This window comes from Neophocaena asiaeorientalis, unplaced genomic scaffold (assembly GCF_003031525.2).
Source record: "Neophocaena asiaeorientalis asiaeorientalis breed wild unplaced genomic scaffold, Neophocaena_asiaeorientalis_V1.1 scaffold40, whole genome shotgun sequence".
Classification (NCBI taxonomy): Eukaryota; Metazoa; Chordata; class Mammalia; order Artiodactyla; family Phocoenidae; genus Neophocaena; species Neophocaena asiaeorientalis.
Window position 1 is genome coordinate 8,850,448 of NW_020185335.1, and position 22,949 is coordinate 8,873,396.

The 22,949-nt window shown below is 44.4% G+C and overlaps 1 protein-coding gene across 1 annotated transcript; it reads right to left on the reverse strand.

Annotated features, from left to right (window-relative positions):
• Window positions 1-617: 617 nt before the first annotated feature.
• CUNH16orf46 (chromosome unknown C16orf46 homolog) lies at window positions 618-20,987 on the reverse strand. Its single transcript, XM_024735669.1, has 3 exons — window positions 20,950-20,987; window positions 6,657-6,904; window positions 618-1,712 (listed from the first exon to the last, which is right to left on the reverse strand). The coding sequence occupies exons 2-3, from the start codon at window positions 6,864-6,866 to the stop codon at window positions 699-701; spliced, it is 1,224 nt and encodes a 407-aa protein (XP_024591437.1). The 5' UTR covers window positions 6,867-6,904; window positions 20,950-20,987; the 3' UTR covers window positions 618-698.
• Between the last annotated feature and the right edge of the window lie 1,962 nt (window positions 20,988-22,949).

The following is a 22,949-nucleotide window of genomic DNA, read 5'->3' on the forward strand; positions in this document are numbered from 1 at the left end:
GCTATAATATATGAAATATATGAAATGTGCGACAAGCATGAGGCTATATGAAATCTGGGGCACATAGGAAACAAGGGATACTGCACATCCATGGATATAAGATAAGGATACACCACCTTGGATAGAGGATATTCATTTGGACACAGGCTGGAATTTTTCTCTTATAACATTGTTTCTATTAAAGCAGATCTTTGTTGCAAGAGAAAATGCGGCAACAGACATCTCCCGGGTTCAAAAAATCAAGAAACGATATGGTCTACACACGCCCAGTACGCTTGGCTTAAGGCACTGGGGTTGAGCGGGCAGGAGCCCCTGCAGGTTGGCTCAGGGCTGGCATGGGGGCATCCCTGAGGGAGGCCCTTCAGATTCCCCACCATCCACTTGTCTTCCAGTGCAGAGATAAGTCAGGCAGAGGCTGAGACTGGCATTACCAGTTTGCGTTTTGTAAACGGCTAAGCAATAGAAGCAGGTAACACATAAATATCGGGGCTTTGAGAGCACATCAAAACCCATACAATGAGGTTCAATTTCCCCTGATTATACTACAAAAAAGCACCAGGGGAGAGGGGGAGAGAAATGTGTACGAGAAGACGAGGAGGAGTAGGAAGAGACTGGGGTTGGGGCAGGAGGGAGAGAGGGAAGAGAAGATGAACAACTTTCAGACGGTGCTTATTCCCAGGGAATTACATCATGGCAACTCAGAGGAGTCTGTGAGTGGGAACGGCCATAACAACTCTGCTCACCGTGAGGGACGGCAAGAGAGGTCTTGGGAACACTTTGGTCTCCAGCGTTTGCGGCCTGTTTTCCGGCTTGGCCGCTGTGAGAACGCACTGTGGGGTTTTCACGGGAGGTCTTGGCTCCCTGGCTTTGAATTTGGCTTTGTAGGTCTGCGCTCCTTGTTTCTGCACAAGCTGCAGGGTGGCGAGATAGCGAACACTGTTGTGGTGGGGAGGGCACACCAGGTGTTTTCCAGGCAGGAGGGACCAGGGCAGGCAGCAGGGCTCGGGACCGGCCAGCAGGGATGTCCGGGCCACCGGGGTGGGGAAAGGCTGCGTTTCCTTCACCTTGTGGTGCTTGGCCAGCTCAATGGGCCTCTTCTCACCTGTCCCGTCAACTGTTTTCACCCCATATGCACAAGCCACTTGCTCATCCTTCGCCACGCTCGGCCCCTTCTCTTCCTGCTGTAAGAAAAAGTTCTGACTCTTCTTACCTGGCACATCCAAGCCATTTGGGGGTGAAGACTTCAGGGCAGGTAGAACTAAAAGGGCCTTGGAAGTCAAGGAGTCTGCCATGGAGGCACTTCCGTCAGCGCCTCCGCTGGGGCTTCCGGGGTCGTTGCCCCTCACAGACAAGGGAGTGGCCCAGTCTTTCAGGCACCAAATAAACTCTTTCGTTTGCAGACTTTTTTTCTCTCCCTGACTGTAAGTGGGAAAGCAGATCCTGTTAACTTTCCGGTAGGCAGTGTTGGGGTCTGGCGGGGGGCCCGGAGTCTGGGAGAGGCTGCCTCCATCCTTCTCCGGCCCTGCCTTAGCCAGAGCTGAAGTCCCCGACTCCAACTTCCCGGCCTCCGACTGAAGCCTGGCCTCCAGGCTCCCTTGGGAGAGGCTGACACAGAGTAAGCAGCTGCTGGCACTTTCTCCCATCTTCGCCTTTTTAAGCTTCTTCCTGGGCCAGATGCAGGCAGTTGGAGAAATCCTTCCCCAGCCTCGGACCTGCAAATAAAACAGCGTGTTACTCTCAGCTGAGCTGCCTAGACTCCAGTTGCCCCTACTTTGGCCCCATTCCCAGTTTGGCTGTCCTATTTAAATCAATATTTCTCTAAAAATTGACTTAAATGTTTTAGTTTTAACTTTTCATGCCTAGTTTAGCCTCATACTAAGCAATAGTATTTGTAACAGTATTTTTAAAGACGAAAATACTAAGCGATAGTATCTATAAATGGCCACATTGATGTGCTGACTCTACATTCTTTTAGATGTGCGTTAAAGTCAATTCAGAATTATTAAAATAAAATCAAAACTGTTTGTTCTTGTCCTCTCTGCCAGCCTTTCTTGTACTGCAGGGTCTGTTTACCACACCCGGGAGACTGCTGCTCGGAGAGGCTGAAGAAAAGGCAGAGGAGCAGAGGCAGACGCAGGGTCAGCAGGGCCCAGGCACACCGATGCCCGCGGCCACACCCGGAGTCCCCTGGCTGACCCTGCCACAGAGGTCACAGGTAAACAGAGCTGTTAGATAAAAACACAAGACCACATTCGGGATATACTTACACTAATTAGGTTTACCGAAAGCCAAGTTCAACTGGGTGCCTTGTGTTTTCATTTGCTAAATCTGGCAACCTTATATGTTAAAAAAAAAAAAAAAAAAAAAGCAAAAATAGCTCCCACGATTTTACTATGTTCCAGGCACTGAGCTGAGGATCTCTTGGCATTCGTTCATTTAATCCTCACAGGAGTGCTACAGTTTAGGTATTCTGATATCCAGGTTACAGAGGAGGAAACTGAGGCTCAAAATATCCTTACAGCCAACAAGTGCTGGCACATTCAGGAGGTCTGTGCGTCCCCAAGCAGAGGACAAGGAGAGCCTGTGAGGAGCAGCATTGTCTCCTGGGCCTGAAGATGGGGCCAGCCTCTGGTCCTCCTGCACAAAATCATCCCTTTCCCATCATCCCCTTTTCACCCTCCACACCCTCTCACCTCACGTGTTCAGCTCCCCAAATTCCTGTTAGAAATTCATAAGTGTCAAGAAAAACCCCTTTTTATATTTTTTTTATTTTTTAAAGGGAACTTTTTATTTATGGCTGCATTGGGTCTTCTTTGCTGCGCGGGCTTTCTTTAGTTGCAGCGAGCAGGGGCTACACTTCCTTGTGGTGGGTGGGTTTCTCATTGCAATGGATTCTCTTGTTGCGGAGCACGGGCTCTAGGCACGCAGGCTTAAGTAGTTGTGGCACGAGGGCTCAGTAGTTGTGGCTCATAGGGTCTAGAGCGCAGGCTCAGTAGTTGTGGCGCACAGTCTTAGTTGCTCCGTGGCAGGCAGGATCTTCCCGGATCAGGGCTCGAACCTGTGTCCCCTGCATTGGCAGGCGGATTCTTAACCACTGGGCCACCAGGGAAGCCTGCAGCATCACTTTTTTAAAAAGTCTAGTAAGTGCTATTGGAGTCCGATACTTTCTTATTCCACAGACCTAACTCTTCCCAAAGACGTGCTGCTGAAGCCTTGAATATGTTCTCATAAAAAAAAAAAAAACGATTTTCTTTAGCATAGTGAAGTCCCAGTTCTTGGACGGCTACAAGGCTGCTGCCCAGCACTGCACGCTGAGTCAGCCTGAGCACATCTTCCCCAGCTTCCCCCTCCCTCTGCCTCTGTTCAGGGAATCCCGTCCCTTCACGTGCTGCAGGGTCGCCACTGCATCTTCAAGAGGACCATGCTGCTTGCCTCGCACCTCACTGCTCTCGACCCTGGCTCCCCAGGTGGTTTTCCAGCTTTTACAGAAAAGCAAGGGTCCCAGCCCATTTGCTAATAGGTCCTCAGGCTGACAGCCTCTCTCCAGATGGTGGCTTTGGTGGAGTGAGGCAAGTCGCTTGGTCCCCACCTCCACCCAGGCAAGGGGATTTGTCTCCAGGCTGTGTGTGTGGAAAAGGCCAACTCTGGCTTAATGGGATGTTGAGTGAGGGGAGCCTAAAATGTGGAGCAACCCCTGAGCTTTTGTCTTTCTGAATCTATTAAACAGGTCCAACTGAGTCAGCGAAGGCTCCCCAGTTGCCTGACCCTAAGAGTCACCTGAGCTGCTTTTCAAAATCCAGATTCCCGAGGCCCACCCCAATCTACTAAGCCAGTACTCAGGGGAGGGGCTTGGGAAGGGTCAGGGAATTCCTGGGAAGGTAGATTTTAAAAAGCACCCCAGGGACTTCCCAGGTGGTGCACTGGTTAAGAATCCTCCTACCAATGCACGGGACATGGGTTTGATCCCCCATCTGGGAAGATCCCACATGCCGCCAAGCAGCTATGCCCATGCGCCACAACTACTGAGCCTGCGTGCCACAACTACTGAAGTCCGCGTGCCTAGAGGATATGCTGCGCAACAAGAGAAGCCACCGCAGTGAGAAGCGTGCAGTGAAGAGTAGCCCCCGCTCGCCACAACTAGAGAAAGCCCGCATGCAGCAACGAAGACCCAACACAGCCAAAAATAAATTAATTAAAAAATAAAATAAATATATCTTTTTTTAAAAAATAAATAAAATAGAAAGCACCCCACACGGGAGTTCCCTGGCAGTTCAGTGGTTAGGACTTGGCGCTTTCACTGCAGAGGCCCCGGGTTCAATCCCTGGTCCAGAAACCAAGATCCAGCAAGCTGCAAGGCACAGCCAAAAAAAAAAAGGCACCCCTTGGGTCGAGGCTGATACAGAGGATCTACATCTCCAGGGTGTTCACATGGCCGGGCAGGGGATCCAAGTCCCAGGGCAGGGGGCAATGACACCTTGCCTTTTTGGTCCTTACAGGTGAGGTGTCACAGGTAAGCTAGGTGTTTCCAAAAAGGTCTGGATGTCTGCCAGGACTTCGAGCCCAGCTGCAGTGCAAGGTGACTGTGCCTCCCTCCTGACTGAGTGTCCACAGAGTCCCCAAGTGGTGTGGGCGTCCACAGGCTGCCACGGGGAGAAACAGCAGGGTAGTGATAGGAAAGGCTCCTGCACTGGGTCAGCCTGAGTCAACATTGTGCAGCCTTGAGGCATCCCATCACCTGCCTCCTGTGAGATCCCTTGGCTCTGCAAGCATAAGAAACTCTCACGAATTGCTACCAGCAAAGTGTTCTCTGTCCTCCTCTAAATGCTGGCCCAGGGGTCCCTGGCACCAGCACAGAAAGGGTCAGGGGGCCATGAGCCAGTGCAGGAAGCCAGCCTTTGCAGGGGGCGGGGACAGACCTCAGTCAACCCTCCTGAGGCAAGGCTGTCTGAGAGGTGGGGTAGGGCTGGGTGGGCAGGGGTCGGGGGCTGGACAGAGAGAGCAAAGAGTAGCAGGCAGCAGGCAGGAGGAAATGGTCATACCAGACAGAGTGTGAACAGCAAATGTACTCTCAGCATGGGGCATGGGGCAATTTTTCCAATTAAAAGAAAATTCTTTTCCAACAGCCCTTGGATGTATATTTCAAAGTAATTACCTTGAATAGTAAACTGAACCTTCTAACTTCTAAGCTTAGAAAGTTTTCCATGCTTAAATAGAACTCTCTACCACCTTGACTTACCTGATCTGGGGGTGTGTGTATGGAAGGTCATAGGTCATATATGCTTAACGAGGTGGCGGGGGGCGGCGTACAGTAGAGAGAGCACCAGAGGAGGCTCCGAAGACACATTCTTGCAACTGTCAAGTGGACTTGGGTAGAGTCACTCTGCCTTATTTTGGCCTCAGTTTCCATATTTATAAAATAAACCAATTAGATCAAGGTTTCTCAACATTGGCTACCAACATTGGGAGCTATTTATGGGTTGCATGTTTGTGTACCCTCCCCCGGCAAATTCCTATGTTGAAACCCTAATCCCCAGTGTGATGGTATTTGGAGGTGGGTGTTTGGGAGGTGTTAGGGTTAGATGAGGTCAAGATGGCAGGGCCCTCATGATGGGATTAGTGCCCTTATAAGAAAAGGAGGGGACTTCCTGGCGGTCCAGTGGTTAAGACTCCACACTGCCACTGCAGGGGGCAAGGGCTTGATCCCTGGTTGGGGAACTAAAGATTCTGCATCCCACATGCTGCATGGCACAGCCAAAAAATAATAAAATAAAATGAAACAGGGCTCTCACCAAGAACACAACCATGCTGGGACCCTGACCTCTGACTGAGAAATAAATGTCTGTTGCTTAAGCTACCCAGTCTATGGTATTCTATTACAGCAGCCCAAGCTAAGACAAGGCTGGATCATTTCTTTTTTCTTTTTTTTTTGGCTTCGTGGCATGTGGGATCTTAGTTCCCCCACCAGGGATCGAACATGTACCCCCTGCAATAGAAGGACAGAGTCTTAACCACTAGACCGCAAGGGAAGTCCCAAGGCTGGACCATTTATTGTGGTGGGAGCCACCCTGGGCATTGTAAGCACCCCTGGCCTCTACCCACTACATCCAGTAGCATCCCCTCTCCCTCCCCACCAGTTGTGACACTAGCAGGTGAGAATCACTGGATTAGACCAAATTCCCTTACAGTTCTAAATTTAGAAGTGTATTTCTATTACTGATTCTAAGAATAGTTTAAGAATAAACCCACAGGGTTCTGAGTAGAACCACCAGGATAAAAATCTCAGGTCTCTTGGGGGATTAATTAAGTAGCTTGGGTTAAGTTAAGTAGCTTGGGTTCTGGAGTCCCAGAGGCTGTCTCACATAATATTATGCCTCACATAATACCTGCCTCACAGAACTATTGAGAAGGTGAATGAATTGATGTACATAAAGCATTCAGTACTGTGCTTGCCAATAGTGAGTGGCCATAAATACTCAATAAAAGGTACAGCTGTTATCATCATTAACATTCTACCTCTGTTCCAAAAGCTTTCTATATTTCATCACTTACACTTTTTTTTTTTTTTTGGCAATAGTAACTATTTTTGAAAATAGTAAAAGAAAAGGCTTGTGTCAAAACACTGACATGCAAGAGACCTAACTCAAGAAAATACTCACTGCTTCTTCCCATCCAGTTCCAATGACAAACTCTTTGGCTTCTTCATCTTGTTCAAGTGTAATGTCACTGATATTGAGAAGACAACAAACGTGATTCTTTTCACTTCTTTCATCTGGACAAGTATAGATTAATTCAGTTTCTTCTGTGCTTTGAATTTCATTATTTTCACTATTTTCTAATTCAGTCTCGTTTTTCAGACTGAGATCCATTACTGTGATGGTTGCTTAAAGTCTTTAACATCTTCTTCCTGTGGTTTGAAATGCAAATTGAACTTAGCATTTAGTATTGTTTTTTGTTTTTTGTTTTAAAAGCAATTCAACAACTCAGGCGAAATATCTTCAAGATATGTTCAGGAATAGACAGAAGAAATATTACAAAATCATCCTTTGCCAGCTATTGACATTGTAAAAAATAAGGCTAATTTTAAAGACTGATGGATTTAAAGACCAAAGTTGGAAGTGAAGAAAAGAGGGTAGAAAGATGTTACCACAGACTCTGTCTCTCGTGATGGGGTACCAAGTGCCCCGACAGAGTAGCAATGTAGGGTTAAGCATCCCTACCCTCCACTCCCAAAACATCCAAATGATGCTGTGCTAATATGAAGAGAACCATCGTGCTATGTGTGACTGATGCATCCCAGCCACCTCCTCTGTCCTGTCCGAACAGCCTGGATGTCGGCTTGGGGATCCTTTGGCTTCTGAGGAAGCTGGTGGAGAATGTGGTCAAAGCTAAGTCAATTGGTTCACCCTCATCCACCCTATATGAAGGTGTCCACATAGAGAGGGGAACTCTGGACACAGACATGCTTAGAGGGAAGGCAATGTGAGGAGACCCAGGGACGAGACGGTCATCAACAAGTCAAGGAGAGAGGCCTGGAACACATCCCTCCCTCACAGCCTCAGAAGGTACCAACCCAGGGGGAGGGATAAATTAGGAGTCTGGGATTAACATATACACACTGCCATGTGTAAAACAGATAACCAGCAAGGACCTACTCTATAGCACAGGGAACTATACTCAATATTTTATAATAACCTATAAGGGAAAAGAATCTGAAAAAGAATATATATATTCTTTCTGAAAAAGAGTATATATATTATAGATATAATTATATATTATATCTATTATATATATATATATATATATAACTGAATCACTTTGCTGTACACCTGAAAGTAACACAACACTGTAAATCAATTATACTTCGATATAACAAAAAAAAAGTGAGGGACTTCCCTCGCGGTCCAGTGGTTAAGACTGCACTCCCAACGCAGGGGGCACAGGTTCGATCCCAGGTCAGGGAACTAAGATCCCACATGCTGCACAGCGTGGTCAAAACAAACAAACAAACAAAAAAAAGTGAAAAGACAACCCAGAAAAAAAAAAGAAGGAACGAACCCTGCCAACACCTTGACTTTGGACTCCAAGTCTCTAGAACTGAGACGGTAAACTTGTGTTGTCTCTGGTGCTTCGTGGTGGCAGTCCTAGCGAACTGATAGAGTAGGTGGTGGTGATGATGGTGTCGGTGGCTGTGGTGGTGGTAGGTGGTGGTGATGATGATACTATCTTTAGCTGATGTTTTTCCAGCTTGAAAAATAGGACTTGGCATTCATAAGCCAGCCAAAGTGTTAGGAAAGTAATAATCCTTATCAGAAGAGCACAGACTCGGGTTCCAATCAGCCAGGGTTCCAATCCTATGTCCTAGCTGTCTGTTTTGTTGGGCGAGTTACTTCTCCAGGTCTGTTTGCTCATCTATAAAGCCAGCATGATTGTAATACAGTCCCACAGATGGGTTCCTCCTGGGGACCCCGCAAGCTGTGTGGATGGACTCTAATGCCCAGGCAATGACCACCAATATTACATCAGCACAATGGCTGCTGATGAATGGCCATGGCCTTCCTGAGGAAAACTTTGCTTGTAATGAGACAGAGGCCACTGGGGACCACACGCCTTGCTCTCTCACCCCAAAGTGACCCCTGCCAGAAGCATACATTTTCACTTTCTGTCTAGGTAGAGATCAGCAACTTCTTATAACAATATCTGTTTAATTACCATTTTGGCTTTTTCACATAGGCTTAAAATGGCATTTTGATGCTAATAAAGTTCCATTTACCTATGGAAGGTCAAATATCTTTGGACATCCTAATCTTTTCCAATATGACATCAGAGGAAATGAATGAAAGCTGAAAGGGAAAGAAATGATATTACAAGTGACTGAAAACTAGAAGTGCTATCCTGTTTCCAAACAGAAGTATGATTAAGGACCAGACAGATTGTGCAAACCAGCCTGGGCCTTTCATATTGTGAAATTTCACTTCAGTTGCTGCCCAGGCCAAAGAAGCTCCTATAAGTACACTCATACCATTGTAATTTTGAATTACAAATGCAAATACCACAGAACCCGTAGACTTAACAGGTGTACAACTGGAAAGAAAAAAAGCAGAGAATCAAAAGCGAAGTCATTTCTTAAATAATAAAAGAAATTTGAACTTGAGGTTAATAGAGCAAAGAAATAGATACTGTTTAGGAGAGATTAAGTATAGTTAGAATGTTCAAATCAATAAGAAAAATGTTCTGTGCTTGAAGTATCTCCACTGACAAGGTGCTCACTACCTAAAGAGACTGTTCCAATGGCAAAGTACTCTAATTTACTGATTCCTGATCATGGCTGCACCTTGGAATCATCTGGGGAACTTTATAAAAAGTAAAAATGCCCAGACTATACCCACAGAAATTCTGATTCTTGTCGGTCTGGGCACAGCCTGGCCATCAAAATTTTTAAAATCACCCTAGATGATTGTAAAATCCTGCAAAGTTGGAGAACTACCACTTTGTTAGAAAGAGCATCCTTATATTGAACCAGGACTTCTTTCCCTGCCCATTCAACATCGTCCACTCCCTGGTCCTCGTTTTGCCCTCCAGACCAAGGCATGGAAGCCTTCCCATCCACGGATGGGTTTCTGGAGGTCTATGATGCCTCTGCAAACGCTCAATCATTTTTGGGGGGAAGGGCTTGCATCAGAGGTACAAAGCAGTCTGTCACTACAGAGGATTGAAGAATCATTGATCCAGAGACTGGCCACTGCCTCAGCCTCCCAACAGCCCTATGAAAATGCTCCATGTACTCTTCTCTCTTACAGATTAACCATCTCCAGTTTCTCCATCTACTTCTCACATGTCAAGAGAATACGTGAAATCTGAGGGGAAGACTATATCCCTATCTCCATCTCTATATCTAGAGAGGAGAACCACAGAGGCCAAAGATGTGGTATTAGGTGAGCCCCCCCCTTTTTTTTTGGCAGCGTTGAGTCTTTGTTGCTGCGCGCGGGCTTTCTCTAGCTGCGGAGAGCGGGGGCTACTCTTGGCGGTGCAAGGGCTTCTCACTGCGGTGGCTTCTCTTCTTGTGGAACATGGGCTCTAGGCTCACAGGCTTCAGTAGTTGTGGCTCACAGGCTCAGTAGTTGTGGCACACGGGCTTAGTTGCTCCGCGGCCTGTGGGATCTTCCTGGACCAGGGATCGAACCTGTGTCCCCTGCATTGGCAGGCGGATTCTTAACCACTGCACCACCAGGGAAGTCCCAAGCTCCTATTTTAGAGTCAGTAGAGGGAATTCACTGGTGGGTCAGTGGTTAGGACTCCACGCTCCCACTGCAGGGGGCACAGATTCGATCCCTGGTCGGGGGACTAGGATCCCTCATGCCACAGCCAAACAAACAAACAAAAAGAAACAAACAAAAATCAAGGACAACAACAAAAACTAGAGTAAGTTAGAAGACGGACCTGGTGAAGGCACCAGAAGAGGTTCCAGTCACATTATATTACCAAGTGCCAAAGGAAACCCAGGTAACAACAATAATTTAATAATAAAACTTACTGTTACATAGCCCTTACTATGTGCCAGGCACTGCTATATGCACTTTACCTATTCATTATAAATACATTTTTATTGGGCTGGCCAAAAAGTTCGTTTGGGTTCTCCTGTAACATGTTACGGAAAAACCTGAACGAATTCTTGGCCAACCCAATATAAGTACTTTGCTTATTTAATGGGGGATCATGGGAACTATACTGACTCCTTATGACTGAAAACAAAGTATCATCTCTGAGTTGGTAAATGCAGTATTCTTAGTCAAATGGTCAGATTACTGCATACCAGATTGCTAGGTGCTCCTCTGGAACACTGGTGTTCTCAAGCTGCTCCACTACTAAAACAGAATATTGGTGGTCTTTTCCTAATTAGAAAAAATTCATTAAGTGTAAAGAATCATCTTAATTTTCAGTTTTCCTCCTATAAACACGCCTTCAAGATTTTAAAAAATATTTAATTAGTTTATTTATTTTGGCTGCATCGGGTTTTAGTTGCAGCACGTGGGATCCTGTTGCAACATAGTTGCGGCATGCAGACTCTTAGTTGTGCCACGCAAGCGGGATCTAGTTCCCTGACCAGGGATAGAACCTGGGCCCCCTGCACTGGGAGCTCAGAGTCTTACCCACTGGACCACCAGGGAAGTCCTGTGCCTTCGAGATTTATTGCCCATTCTTGTCCTCCAGCTCATGTACGAGATGACAAATAGAAATGTGCAAGAAGCAATCAAAGGTCAACTGAAAGAGTGGATATGTGATTTCTTACAAATTACATGCAGTTTTCCTCTTATGTTGGAATGCAGAAATCTGCAGTGATATAATACTCGTTTTCTGATGATAAAATTATGCCTTGTTTATAGATTTGAAGTAAATCAGAACTCATGTTCTTCCACTTCTTGATTTCCATGGACCTTTACAACCTGATTTGGTTTAAGAATCACTGGTGTAAAGTATACATAAAAGTCCATATGTTTTCCAAGAAAATTACATCAAGGAAACACAAAGATCACAGTGAAAATGCTCCCATGGGAAAATTCATTTGCAGATGCAACTAGAAGATTGGATTTGGAGTACAAAGCAGGAAGGCACACAGAGGTATGCCAGAAGGTATTAAATTCTCTGACATACGCTATTGAAGTGGCTAGAACTGAAATGTACAAAGAAGAAAATTTTGACTGAGGTGCAAGCCCCGAAAGTACATGTTTGGATAAACAAGAATAAACCCAAAGAAAAACTGATCCAAGGAACTTAAGATATGTGGAAATGAAATAAAGAAAGTGAATGAGAGTCTAAGGGCCTATGGAAATTCAGTATGATACAGAAAATATCATTTCTAGTAGCATTTAAAGTAAACAGAAATGGGATCTCCCTGGTGGCGCAGTGGTTAAGAATCCGCCTGCCAATGCAGGGGGCACGGGTTTGAGCTCTGGTCCGGAAGATCCCACATGCCGCGGGGCAAATAAGCCCGTGTGCCACAACTACTGAGCCCGCATGCAACAACTACTGAAGCCCGTGCTCCTAGAGCCCATGCTCTGCAACAAGAGAAGCCACCGCAGTGAGAAGCCCCCGCTCGCAGCAACTAGAGAAAGCCTGCATGCAGCAACGAAGACCCAGCGCAGCCAAAAATAAATAAATTTGCAAAAAAAAAAAAAAAAACAGAAATGGAAAGAAAATGATCAGCAAAAAACCTGTAAAGTAGGTTATTATTTTACCAATTAAACATAAGCTGTTATGATTTGCTTCAAAAGTCCTGAAAGGGGGTGGGTGTGGCCATGGTTAGAGAGAGAATGAGGAAATAAAAGTAGCCACAAATTCTGTTTGTTGTAGAAGGGTATGAGGACACGGAGGTTAATTGCACTATTCTCTCTATTTTTATGTCACTGTGAAATTTTCCATAATAACATGTTTTTTTTAAGCCATCGTGTTATCAGAATATGGTGGAGGTGAGCGAAGCATGAATTTTGACCTTAAGCAAACTGAAGTAAATGTATCAAAGAATAGATTACATGGTTTGTATAATTTTAAGCTGGAATAAAGACCTTGAAGAGGGATTTACAAAAAGAGAACAGATGTACCACAAAGTCAAAAATATCAGAGAATAAAGCTTTCGAAGGTGACTTGGAGACACTCCATAAATAATCGGCCAATTACTCACAAGTCAAAGTACTCAAAGCCTTCTCATTGAATTTACTGAATGCAAAAGAAAGGGCTTGAAATGCAGAGGAAAAAAAAGTAGACATTACCTTCCAGATCTCTGACCCCGCACTATGATGGTGTAGTTTGTTAATGAAGAAGTACAGAGACTACCAAATGCCTTTTTGTTATACATCTGGCAAAATCAATGGAGCTTTGACAGACTAACCAATCTGTAACTTAGAATACAAAGTGTCCTGCTCCTGAGATGAACAAAGATTTCCATTAAGCTGCCACTGGCCGGTGGCAGAGGCACACCGCTATTACAGCGGAGTCCAGCGAAAGGACACGCCTTCTGTTGCTACGCTCATGGATGTGTTGGATGAAAGTTAAAATAGGGTGGCAGGGGTTGAAATTCTTGTAAACCGGGAACAATGACCATATCTACTATTTGCAAATAAATAATGCTGCCCAGAGAGAAACCTACGTGGAAAGAGGAGACCCCCCCACAATCCCAACCAAGAACACAAAGACATTTCCAAAAGGCTAGTAGCTGAAGAGAAGCTAAGAAAAGGGATAGCAGAAGACACAAGAAGAGACAGATAGAGTATGCTATATTATTACATAAAGAAACTTTGTATTTCCTTGGTCAAGAAGGTGATAATGTAGTTACTTTATCATTTTAACAAAAGTAGAAATGGGTCTATTTGAAAATGCCTATAAAACTCTGAATTTGTGTTTGTTTTGTGTGTGTTTGCCCCTGATATGGCTTAAGCTGTCAGGTTCTTTTTGGAAAAGGTTGCCCTGGCAGCCTTACCAGGGTATACTTCAGTTTGACATGGTCACTGTCTGTTAGCCTCAGCTACCTAGTTTTAGTCAAGATAGTCAAGGTTATCCTGCAATAACAGGCAATCCCAGGGGTTTTTTTCCAGTGGTAAAAAACAACATAAATTTATTTCTAACTCATGCTACATGTCCACTGTATGATGTTTTGGACCCTGCGGCACATTTTCCTCACTCTGGAACTTGAACTGTTGGAGACACCATCCTGGGAAACCGTAGCCAACTGCGATGGCAGAATGTGATGGCAAACATGGGGAATCACTGGCTCTTATTTATTTATTTATTTATTTGTGGTACACGGGCCTCTCACTGCTGTGGCCTCTCCCGCCGCGGAGCACAGGCTATAGATGCGCAGGCCCAGCGGCCATGGCCCACGGGCCCAGCCGCTTTGCGGCACGTGGGATCCTCCTGAACCGGGGCACTGAACCCGCGTCCCCTGCATCAGCAGGTGGACTCCCAACCACTGCGCCACCAGGGAAGCCCTCACTGGCTCTGAGATGTTTCTGCCTAGAAGTAACTCATATGACTTCAGTCCCCATGTGATTAATTGGAACAAGTCACAAGGTACTGCTTAGCTTCAAGGAGAAGTGGAGATAATACTTCCTCCTCTATCTCCAGAAGGAAAAGGAAGCCAGATTTTGGTGCCCAGTAGTAATGTCTTGGTTCCACACTGGTCTGGTATCATCAGAGGTGAGATACAAAGCAAATGACCTTTAATAACTATAAATATCGCTACCTAAAATGTAGACATTTGTGGTCTTTGAAAATAAAGTCCAGGGACCCTGGAAATGGGAAGTCCTAGATCTTGGGAAGATAGGACTATAAAGTTAAAATTATTTTCTTAAAACTGTTTTCAATTTTCGGGATTCAAAAACGTATGTGAAAATACAAAGGCCCAAGAATAGATAGACAATCCCAAAGAAGAAGTTGGAGGAATAACTGCTGAATATCAAGATATGAATCTAGAGCAGGATTTATTATAGATATTAACAAACTGGTTTTAAAATTTATTAGGAAATGTAAAAGGAACTATAATAGCTAAAACCATTATGAAAATGAAGAACAAAATGGAGGAATCACATTACCCAGTTTAAAAAATTACCATAAAACTATAGGAATCAGTATGGTATTTTGTTGTGGTCATCCATTTACAATGCTTGGTGTCAGTTTATTTAGCTCTTGTAAAAATAAAATACAGTGTCTGTGTGTGTGTGTGTGTGTGTGTGTGTGTGTGAAGAAAAAAAAAAGAAAGAAAAATGTTCTGGAAGTGGATGGTGGTGATGGGTGCACCAACAATGTGAATGTACTTAATGCCACTGAACTGTACACTTAAATATAGTGAAGATGGTAAGTTTTACATTAGGTATATTTTATCACTATTTTTTAAAATAAAGAATAATACCTTTTTAAACTTAAAAACAAAACAAACAAACAAACAAAAATTACCATAAAACTATAGGAATCAGTACGGTATTGGTGAATGCAGAGACAAACAGATCAATGGGCCAGAATAAGGGGTTCAAAAATATGCCCACATAAACACGGCCAATTGATTTTTGACAAAGATGCAAAAAAAATTAAGTGCAGAAAGAAGTCTTTCAACAAGAATGTTGCAATAACTGGCCATTCATATGCAAAAAAACTCAAAATGGATCATAGATCTAAATATAAACCATAAAACTATATAACTTTTAGAAGAAAATACAGAAAATCTTTAAGAACTGGGGTTAGGCAAAGTCTTCTAGACATGACACCAAAAGCATGATCCATAAAATAAATAAATAAATAGATAGATAAACTGTAGATAGATAGATAGATAGATAGATAAACTGGTCCTCATTAAAATTATGAACTTTCACTCTGCCAAAGGCTCTGGTGGAGAATGAAAAGAGACAAGCTACAGACTGGGAGAAAATATTTGCAAATCGCTTATTTGATAAAGGACTTCTATCCAGAATATGTAAAGAACTCTGCAAACTCAATAGTAAGAAAATAACAACAAATAGAAAATTGAAAAAATATTTTTGCCAAATACAAGATGGACAAAACACTTGAACAGACTCTTCGCCAAAGAGGATATAATAAGCACATACTTCTTAGAGGGACAAATGGCATTCACCCACCCAAGATTGAGCAATAACAGGTCTGTGATGCCTAGCTCAGTGTGTGCCTACCCTATGCCGGAAGACGCAGGTAACCTGTTGAACCCCATTTGTGATGGGGATCAGGGATCGCAATTATTCCCCATTTAAAAAAAAGCACATAAAAAGACATTCAACATCATTAGCCATTAGGGAAATGCAAATTAAAACCACATATTAAAATGGCTAAAATTAAAAATAGTGACCCAGAAATCCCACTACCGGGGATATACCAAAGCAACCTAAGTGTCCATTGACAGATGAATGGATAAAGAAGATGTGGCACATATATACAATGGAATATTACTCAGCCATAAAAAGAAGCGAAACTGAGCTATTTGTAGTGAGGTGGATGGACCTAGAGTCTGTCATACAGAGTGAAGTAAGTCAGAAAGAGAAAAACAAATACCGTATGCTAACACATACATATGGAATCTAAAAAAAAAAATAAAAGGCTCTGAAGAAAGTAGGGGCAGGACAGGAATAAAGAGGCAGGTGTAGAGAATGGAATTGAGGACACGGGGAGGGGGGAGGGTAAGCTGGGACGAAGTGAGAGAGTGGCATGTACCTATATACACTACCAAATGTAAAAGAGATAGCTAGTCGGAAGCAGCCACATAGCACAGGGAGATCAGCTCGGTGCTTTGTGACCACCTGGATGGGTGGGGTAGGGAGGGTGGGAGGGAGGGAGAAGCAAGAGGGAGGAGATATGGGAACATATGTATATGTATAACTGATTCACTTTGTTATAAAGCAGAAACTAACACACCATTGTAAAGCAATTATACCCCAATAAAGATGTTAAAAAAAATAACTAATGAGTAAACTATGTATAACTATGAGACATTATTCTTATATGTGTTATGTTAATGATTGGATCTGAGGCACAAATTGGAAGTGTACATTTTTATTAGCTGGGCCTTTGTTGTAAATGACAGAATCCTCATTGATTTTTTTTTTTAATCTCATACTCCTAATTTGTCTTTCTTCCCTTCCCTCTCTTGATTGTAACCACAAGTTGTTTCTTTCTTCTTCAAAACAAACAACTTTTTATTGAAGTATAGTTGATTTAAAATGCTGTGTTATTTTCAGGTTTACAGCAAAGTGATTTATATATATATATTCCTTTTCAGATTCTTTTCCATTACAGGTTATTACAAGATATTGAATATAGTTCCCTGTGCCATAAAGTAGGTTCTTGTTTATCTATTTTATATATTCCTCATTGGTTTTTAATAACAAAATTATCAGAAGTTATTAGGTAGCCTACAAAATCTTCAGAGGAAGAGTGGGTCAGAAAGCCAGACTTTGAGGCTATAAAGTCAGGAAAAATTTGTTCCTGGAACTATTTATTCAAAATATGTAACTGACTCAGCTTTCAGAAATAGGACACTTGGGATTGGATTCCAAAGCTCTGCCACCCCAGCCCCAAAGTATCAAATACCTCTGCCACCATCATGACAATTTTCTTTCACCCCTTTGCAAAGGACCACTTCTTCCTGTTATTCACTTCTCAATGCATGTATTGTGAGGGTGCATCTAATTGGTGGAAACTAGGTCACATGCCAGAATCCTTGCTACAAGGTAGTACAGGGGTCTTGAGTTTTCTGTTCTACCTCAAAGAGGGTACTCATAATACGGTATATATTACCAAAATGTAAAGATGCTGGACTGCAACCAATTTCTACCATAGCATTGCAGAGTCAGTCTTATTTCTAGTTGACGAAAGATAAGCTTGAGGAAAGGAAGGACAACTAACGCTTGCCAAGTGTTTGATATCATTACGATATTAGAATAGGCAGAAGCTGAATTGCCTTTTACGACCTAGCCTCATAAGTCACATCGTTTCACTTTTGCTGGACTCACCTGGTTGACCAGCCACGGAGGTCATCCCACACACAAGAGGAGGGGACACCCACACTCCACTTCTGCATGGGAGAAGGATCAAAGAATTTGCAGACATGTTTTTCTGACTCTAAAAGTCCATGCATGCTTTTCTTCATGATATTGTGTGGAAATTCTTGTTCCTGGGAATCCAATGCCAATCAGAAAGCAGCAGTCTGATGGTCCTGGTGGTATGAGACTCTCTGTCTAGCCACATTGAGAAGGGTGCAAGGGACATCCATAACTGGTCCCTGTCTTTATTGTTCTTTATTAGAGATCAGTCTATTCAGAATGCTTCAACCCCAATTCAGAATGCTTCAACCCCACTCTAGGTGGGAAGGGACAGCTCAAAATGACTCAGTCAAATGTACACGTTATTACTAATCAATACAAGCCACCAGCTGTCTGTGATCAAGGTTGGAAGAATGCCAGAAAAGAAAATATAGTGGCTGGAGGGGAATGGAAAGCATTATATTGAAAATGAACAATTCCGAGACAAAGATGACATACAAGAAACACTGGTTTCAACTCAGCTAAATAAAAATAAAAGTCAACATGTATTTATATCTGGTACCTATACTGAACCTCTGAAAGAGAGGAACTCATAGTTACTGATTATTAGGATAATTTTATTAATGAGAAAACATATGGCAATGTTGGGAAAATTTCCGTGGTCACTGTGAGAAAGTTAGTTCTCCCAAAAGAGCCGTTGTCTTTCCCTACATTGCAGCCTCTCTTACAGTTGTGTTAGAGCCCTGTGACTAGTCTAGACAGCAGAACGAGTGGAACTGATTATATCACTTCCTGGATGAGACAGTTAAGAGGTAAAGTGCCCCTTCAGCTCTCTCTTCTCCTCCCACTATGACCTTGGAAGTCACATGTTGAGTTGGTAGCATCGCAAAACGAAGGAAGCCTGAATCCCGAGTCACAGCTTTGGGAAGAACCCCCATAAGCACTCATCAGACTATGCATGAATGATAACACACTTAATGAGTCAAGCCATTGAGATTTTAGGATCTGTCTGTTACTGCAGCAGAGCCTGACCTCTACCAATGAACACAGTCACTGAGATTGTTAGTGTCAACTGAAATTCCAAGGCCAGACCTTTCTGATTCTAGCGCTGATTCATTTAACTATTACACCTGAAGCAAAAGAAGAAACTAGCTAGCTATAACATAGTTTTAAAAATAACTGGGTGAAGAGTTACATATTAAAGGGACTAGAGTGCTATTTAATCCTGTAAGTTATCACTATTGTATATAAAGCTACATAATGATAGAAAACAAGAACTAGCTTCAGGTATGAAAGAAAAATAAATGTAGTTTTTCTATGAAAAAATACCCCCCAAAAGCATATTTCAGCACTATAGAAAGGAAGAAATTTCTATAGGTATTCTACCGTGCAAAGCCAGGCTGGTACGTATCATAAAGTCAGAGTAAAACATGAATATTACAGATTAGAAGTATCAGAATACAAGCTCCATTCTTTGGAAGACCAAGAGTGTACTTGAATCAATTCAAAGATAAAATGATTAGAGGTGGAACTAATAGTGTATAAGTGTGATTTATGTTCACGGAGAGAAACTGGGAAAAAAAAAAACAACCTGTTGCAGTAGCTTTTCTACAATATTCCTGAAAGATAATGTAGTAAATTGAATTCTGCCAATCCTCCCTCCACAAGGTTTCCCATCCTAATCCCTGGGACTATGAATATGATGCGCTATAACATCCATGAGTAAGTTATATTATGTGGCAAAAGGGACTTTATAGATATAATTATGGTTGCTAATCAGTTGACCCGAAGATAGGGAAATTATCTTGGTTTATTGGGGTGGGCCTAATCTAATGATATGAGCCGTTTAAAAGCAGAGAGTTTTCTCTGGCTAGCAGCAGGAGTAGCAGCAGCAGAAGTCAGAGATTCAAAGCACGAGAGGAATTCGAGGCACCCTACTGTCTTTGAAGAGTGCCGACACTCTTCTTTCTTTCTTTTTGCCATCCTCTTTGCCACATATTCGCTATCACCTGTCCATGCAGTCAGACTACAAATGCCTTGCCCTCTATTCCTATACCTAGTTGACATATTCTTAATCAATTAATGATGAAGGGAACGTTAATGGGCCAGAAGAGGTGAAAAGCCCAGAGTGTTGAAGTCAAAAGCAGGTTGTTTCTGTCGAAAGCAGGCTGTGATTACCTCAAAACTCCTTACCCGCTCCCTGGCTCTACGCCATGCCCACACACCTACCCCCACTTTCCTAGAAGTTTCAGGTTTCAAAGAATCTTGAATCTATATCAGAATTCCAGCCAGGGAAAGTCGGGTCTCTGGCAGCCTCACTTGGAATTCTGAAAGGTTATTCCTGTGGATCCTTATCAACATGTGTTGAATGAAGAAATCAAAGAATACAAACACTCTTAGCCATGATGGAAGTTAAGTTTCTTACTGCAGAGCTAAGTTTTATGCATATGAACTGGTTAAATAGGTCTTGAAGATTGGCCTGAGCATGCCGATCACTGGCAATATAGCTTCTAAAGGAAAATGATATTGGGACTGAGACCTAACTTACCGTCTGGGAACACAACTTGGCAGTTGAAACTTCGCCTCAAAGGTTGCACCACCCCATTCGAACAATTTGTTCACATTTTCAAGAGTATAAATGTTATCTCCCCATGTACATTATCTGTGCTTTATGCTTCTTATACACCTACAGAGCACAGCAGCTTTGATTATTCACAGAATGATTCCTAGGACAGCAGTTTCTACAACCATCCCTCCCTACCGGAACATTTCTACTCCAATCCCAGTCTCCAACTCTTCTGCTTTCTCCAGTCACATTCATTACTCACGAAGTGCCTATTAGATGCCTAACACTGGTAGTAAAATGGTAAAGCAACGCCCATCTTCCCAGCTCTCACACAGCATACAATGTACAGGAAAGTTCAAGTCTTGAAACACACACTCACTCCACCTGTAGCTCCTGAAGCCCAGGCAGTTGACACCTGGATCCTCTCTTTCCTCTAGTAGCTCCACCCCTGCCGCACAGGCCCCTCCCCTTCTTCCACGATCCTTCCTTCTTCCTCATCTAGCTCCTCCCCTTCCTCCAGCAGTTCCTACCTTGCCACAAAAGATGCTCCCCTTTTTTTTGAATTTTTAAATTTTATTTTATTTATTTTTTATACAGCAGGTTCTTATTAGTTATCTCCTTTATACATATTAGTGTATATATGTCAATCCCAATTTCCCAATCCCCTTCTTTCAATAGCTATGCCCTCCAGCAAAGCGCCCCCGCTTGCTCCACAAGCCCCACCCCTTCCCCATTGGCTGCTCCCTCACAGGCCTCCGCCCTTTCAATGGCTCCTCCCACTGCCCCACCCATTCCGCGCCCTCCTCCCCAGGCCCTCTCCGGTCTCATTCCAGTCCGGGCCCACCCTACCTCTCCTTTTTGCCTCCCCGCCTCAGAAGGCAGTTTCCTTACGAACTGGGCAGGGGGTGTCGCGCTGCAGCCCGTGGAGTGGTCTGGGGACTTGCCCCGGAGGCGGGGAAGCGGCCGCCGCCGCTCACACCCTCCTGTGGGGCCGGCGGGGTGCAAGGCCCCCGGGTAGCTTAGTCCCCGCCGGCGGGCTGCAGAGGCAGTTGCCCTGGGTTACGGACGCGCTGGGGGCGGGGCGGTAGGTGGGCCTGCGGGGGATTCGAAGTGGAAGTGACGTATACGCGCCACGCGCAACAAAGCTGAGCGCGGGAGGCGACGCCCAGTGACCGCGGTGGGCGCGTGCTCCCGGCAGGCTGTGCGCGACCGCGAACCTTCCACCCGCGCCTGAGGAGCTCACTGCAGCTGAGAGCGCGGGAGGCCGCCTCGCGAGGTACCGTGTAGCCTTAAGTGCTGGTCAGGGAAACCCACCGAGGGGTTGGGTGCCCGTCGGACCCTGGAGTTAGAAAGTGAGGGCTTTGGAACCAGCTTCCCCTCAGAGACCCAGGACCTCTGCCTCCGCACTGCTGCCCTTGTTGCGGATAGTTCTGTGATGGGGAGTGGCTAGCAGCGTCCCTGGCCTCTACCCACTAGATGCCAGGCGACCAAAAATGTCCCCAGACTTTGCCCACTGTCCCCCAATCGCCTCTCCCCCATAAGGACTGTGCCAGGGTGGTGCAGGCCAGTAGGTTTTTAAGGCGCCACCCCCTGTCGTGTAGCAGCGCAGCCTGTGAAGTGGGCATTGGCATCTTTTATACAAATGTAGAAAAATAGCCCCACGTTGCTAAATCAGCTGAGGAACTCGTTGAAGACAGTGAAATGTCACCCCCTGCTCCCCTCCCAGCTTTGGTGCTGGTATTTTCGAGCATCCCAAGGTGCAACCAGGGGTGGGAACCTGTGCCCGGAGTCAGGCATTCGTGGTAGAACCCAGCTCAGGTCTGGTTCCAAAGCCCTTGTGCTTTCTGGTTTTAAAAGTGTGAATATTTCTGCTGGAGAAAAATATCATAAGCCTTTTATATCCCTGTGATTAAAAGCCATTTGGAGGGACTTCCCTGGCGTTCCAATGTTTAAGACTTTGCCTTCCAATGTAGGGGGTGTGGGTTCAATACCTGGTTGGGGAGCTAAGATCCCACCTACCTCCAGGCCAAAAAACCAAAACATAAAACAGAAGCAATATTGTAACAAATTCAATGAAGACTTTAAACTCACTGCTGTGGCCTCTCCCGTCGCGGAGCAACAGGCTTCGGACGCGCAGGCTCAGCGGCCATGGCTCACGGGTGCAGCCGCTCCGCGGCATGCCCGGACCGGGGCACGAACCCGCGTCCCCTGCATCGTCAGGTGGACTGCCAACCACTGCGCCACCAGGGAAGCCCCATGAAGTTTTTGTCATTGCCATGTCTCTTAACTTTTTAAACTCCTTTCCACACCAGAAATCACCTAGTAAGCAACAAAAAAATTTTTAATTATCACTTGACAGTTTGGTTAGGAAGAACCTCCTTTAGTTCTGTTGAAAATAGAAAATGTGAAACCACCTGACTAGCAGGATTTGTTAGCCAAGTCATTAAAGCTGTGTTCTCAGTTTCTGGGAAGTATACCTAAAGTCTTAACTAAGATTTACTAAATAACTGTTAAACTTCTTGACTGAAAGCACATTCTCCTAAGTACATGTGGAAGTGGAAGATCTGGCAAATGATTTGCTTCACACTAATTTTGCCTGCATACCCGTTTTAAACGGGCTTCTAATCACTGTTGAAGCTGAGCCGGTAAAAGCCTGATAGCAGGGGTAGGCTGGGACGAAGTGAGAGAATGGCACGGACATATGTACACTACCAAATGGAAAATAGATAGCTAGTGGGAAGCAGCCACATAGCACAGGGAGATCAGCTCGGTGCTTTGTGACCACCTAGAGGGGTGGGATAGGGAGGGTGGGAGGGAGACGCAAGAGGGAGGAAATATGGGGATATGTG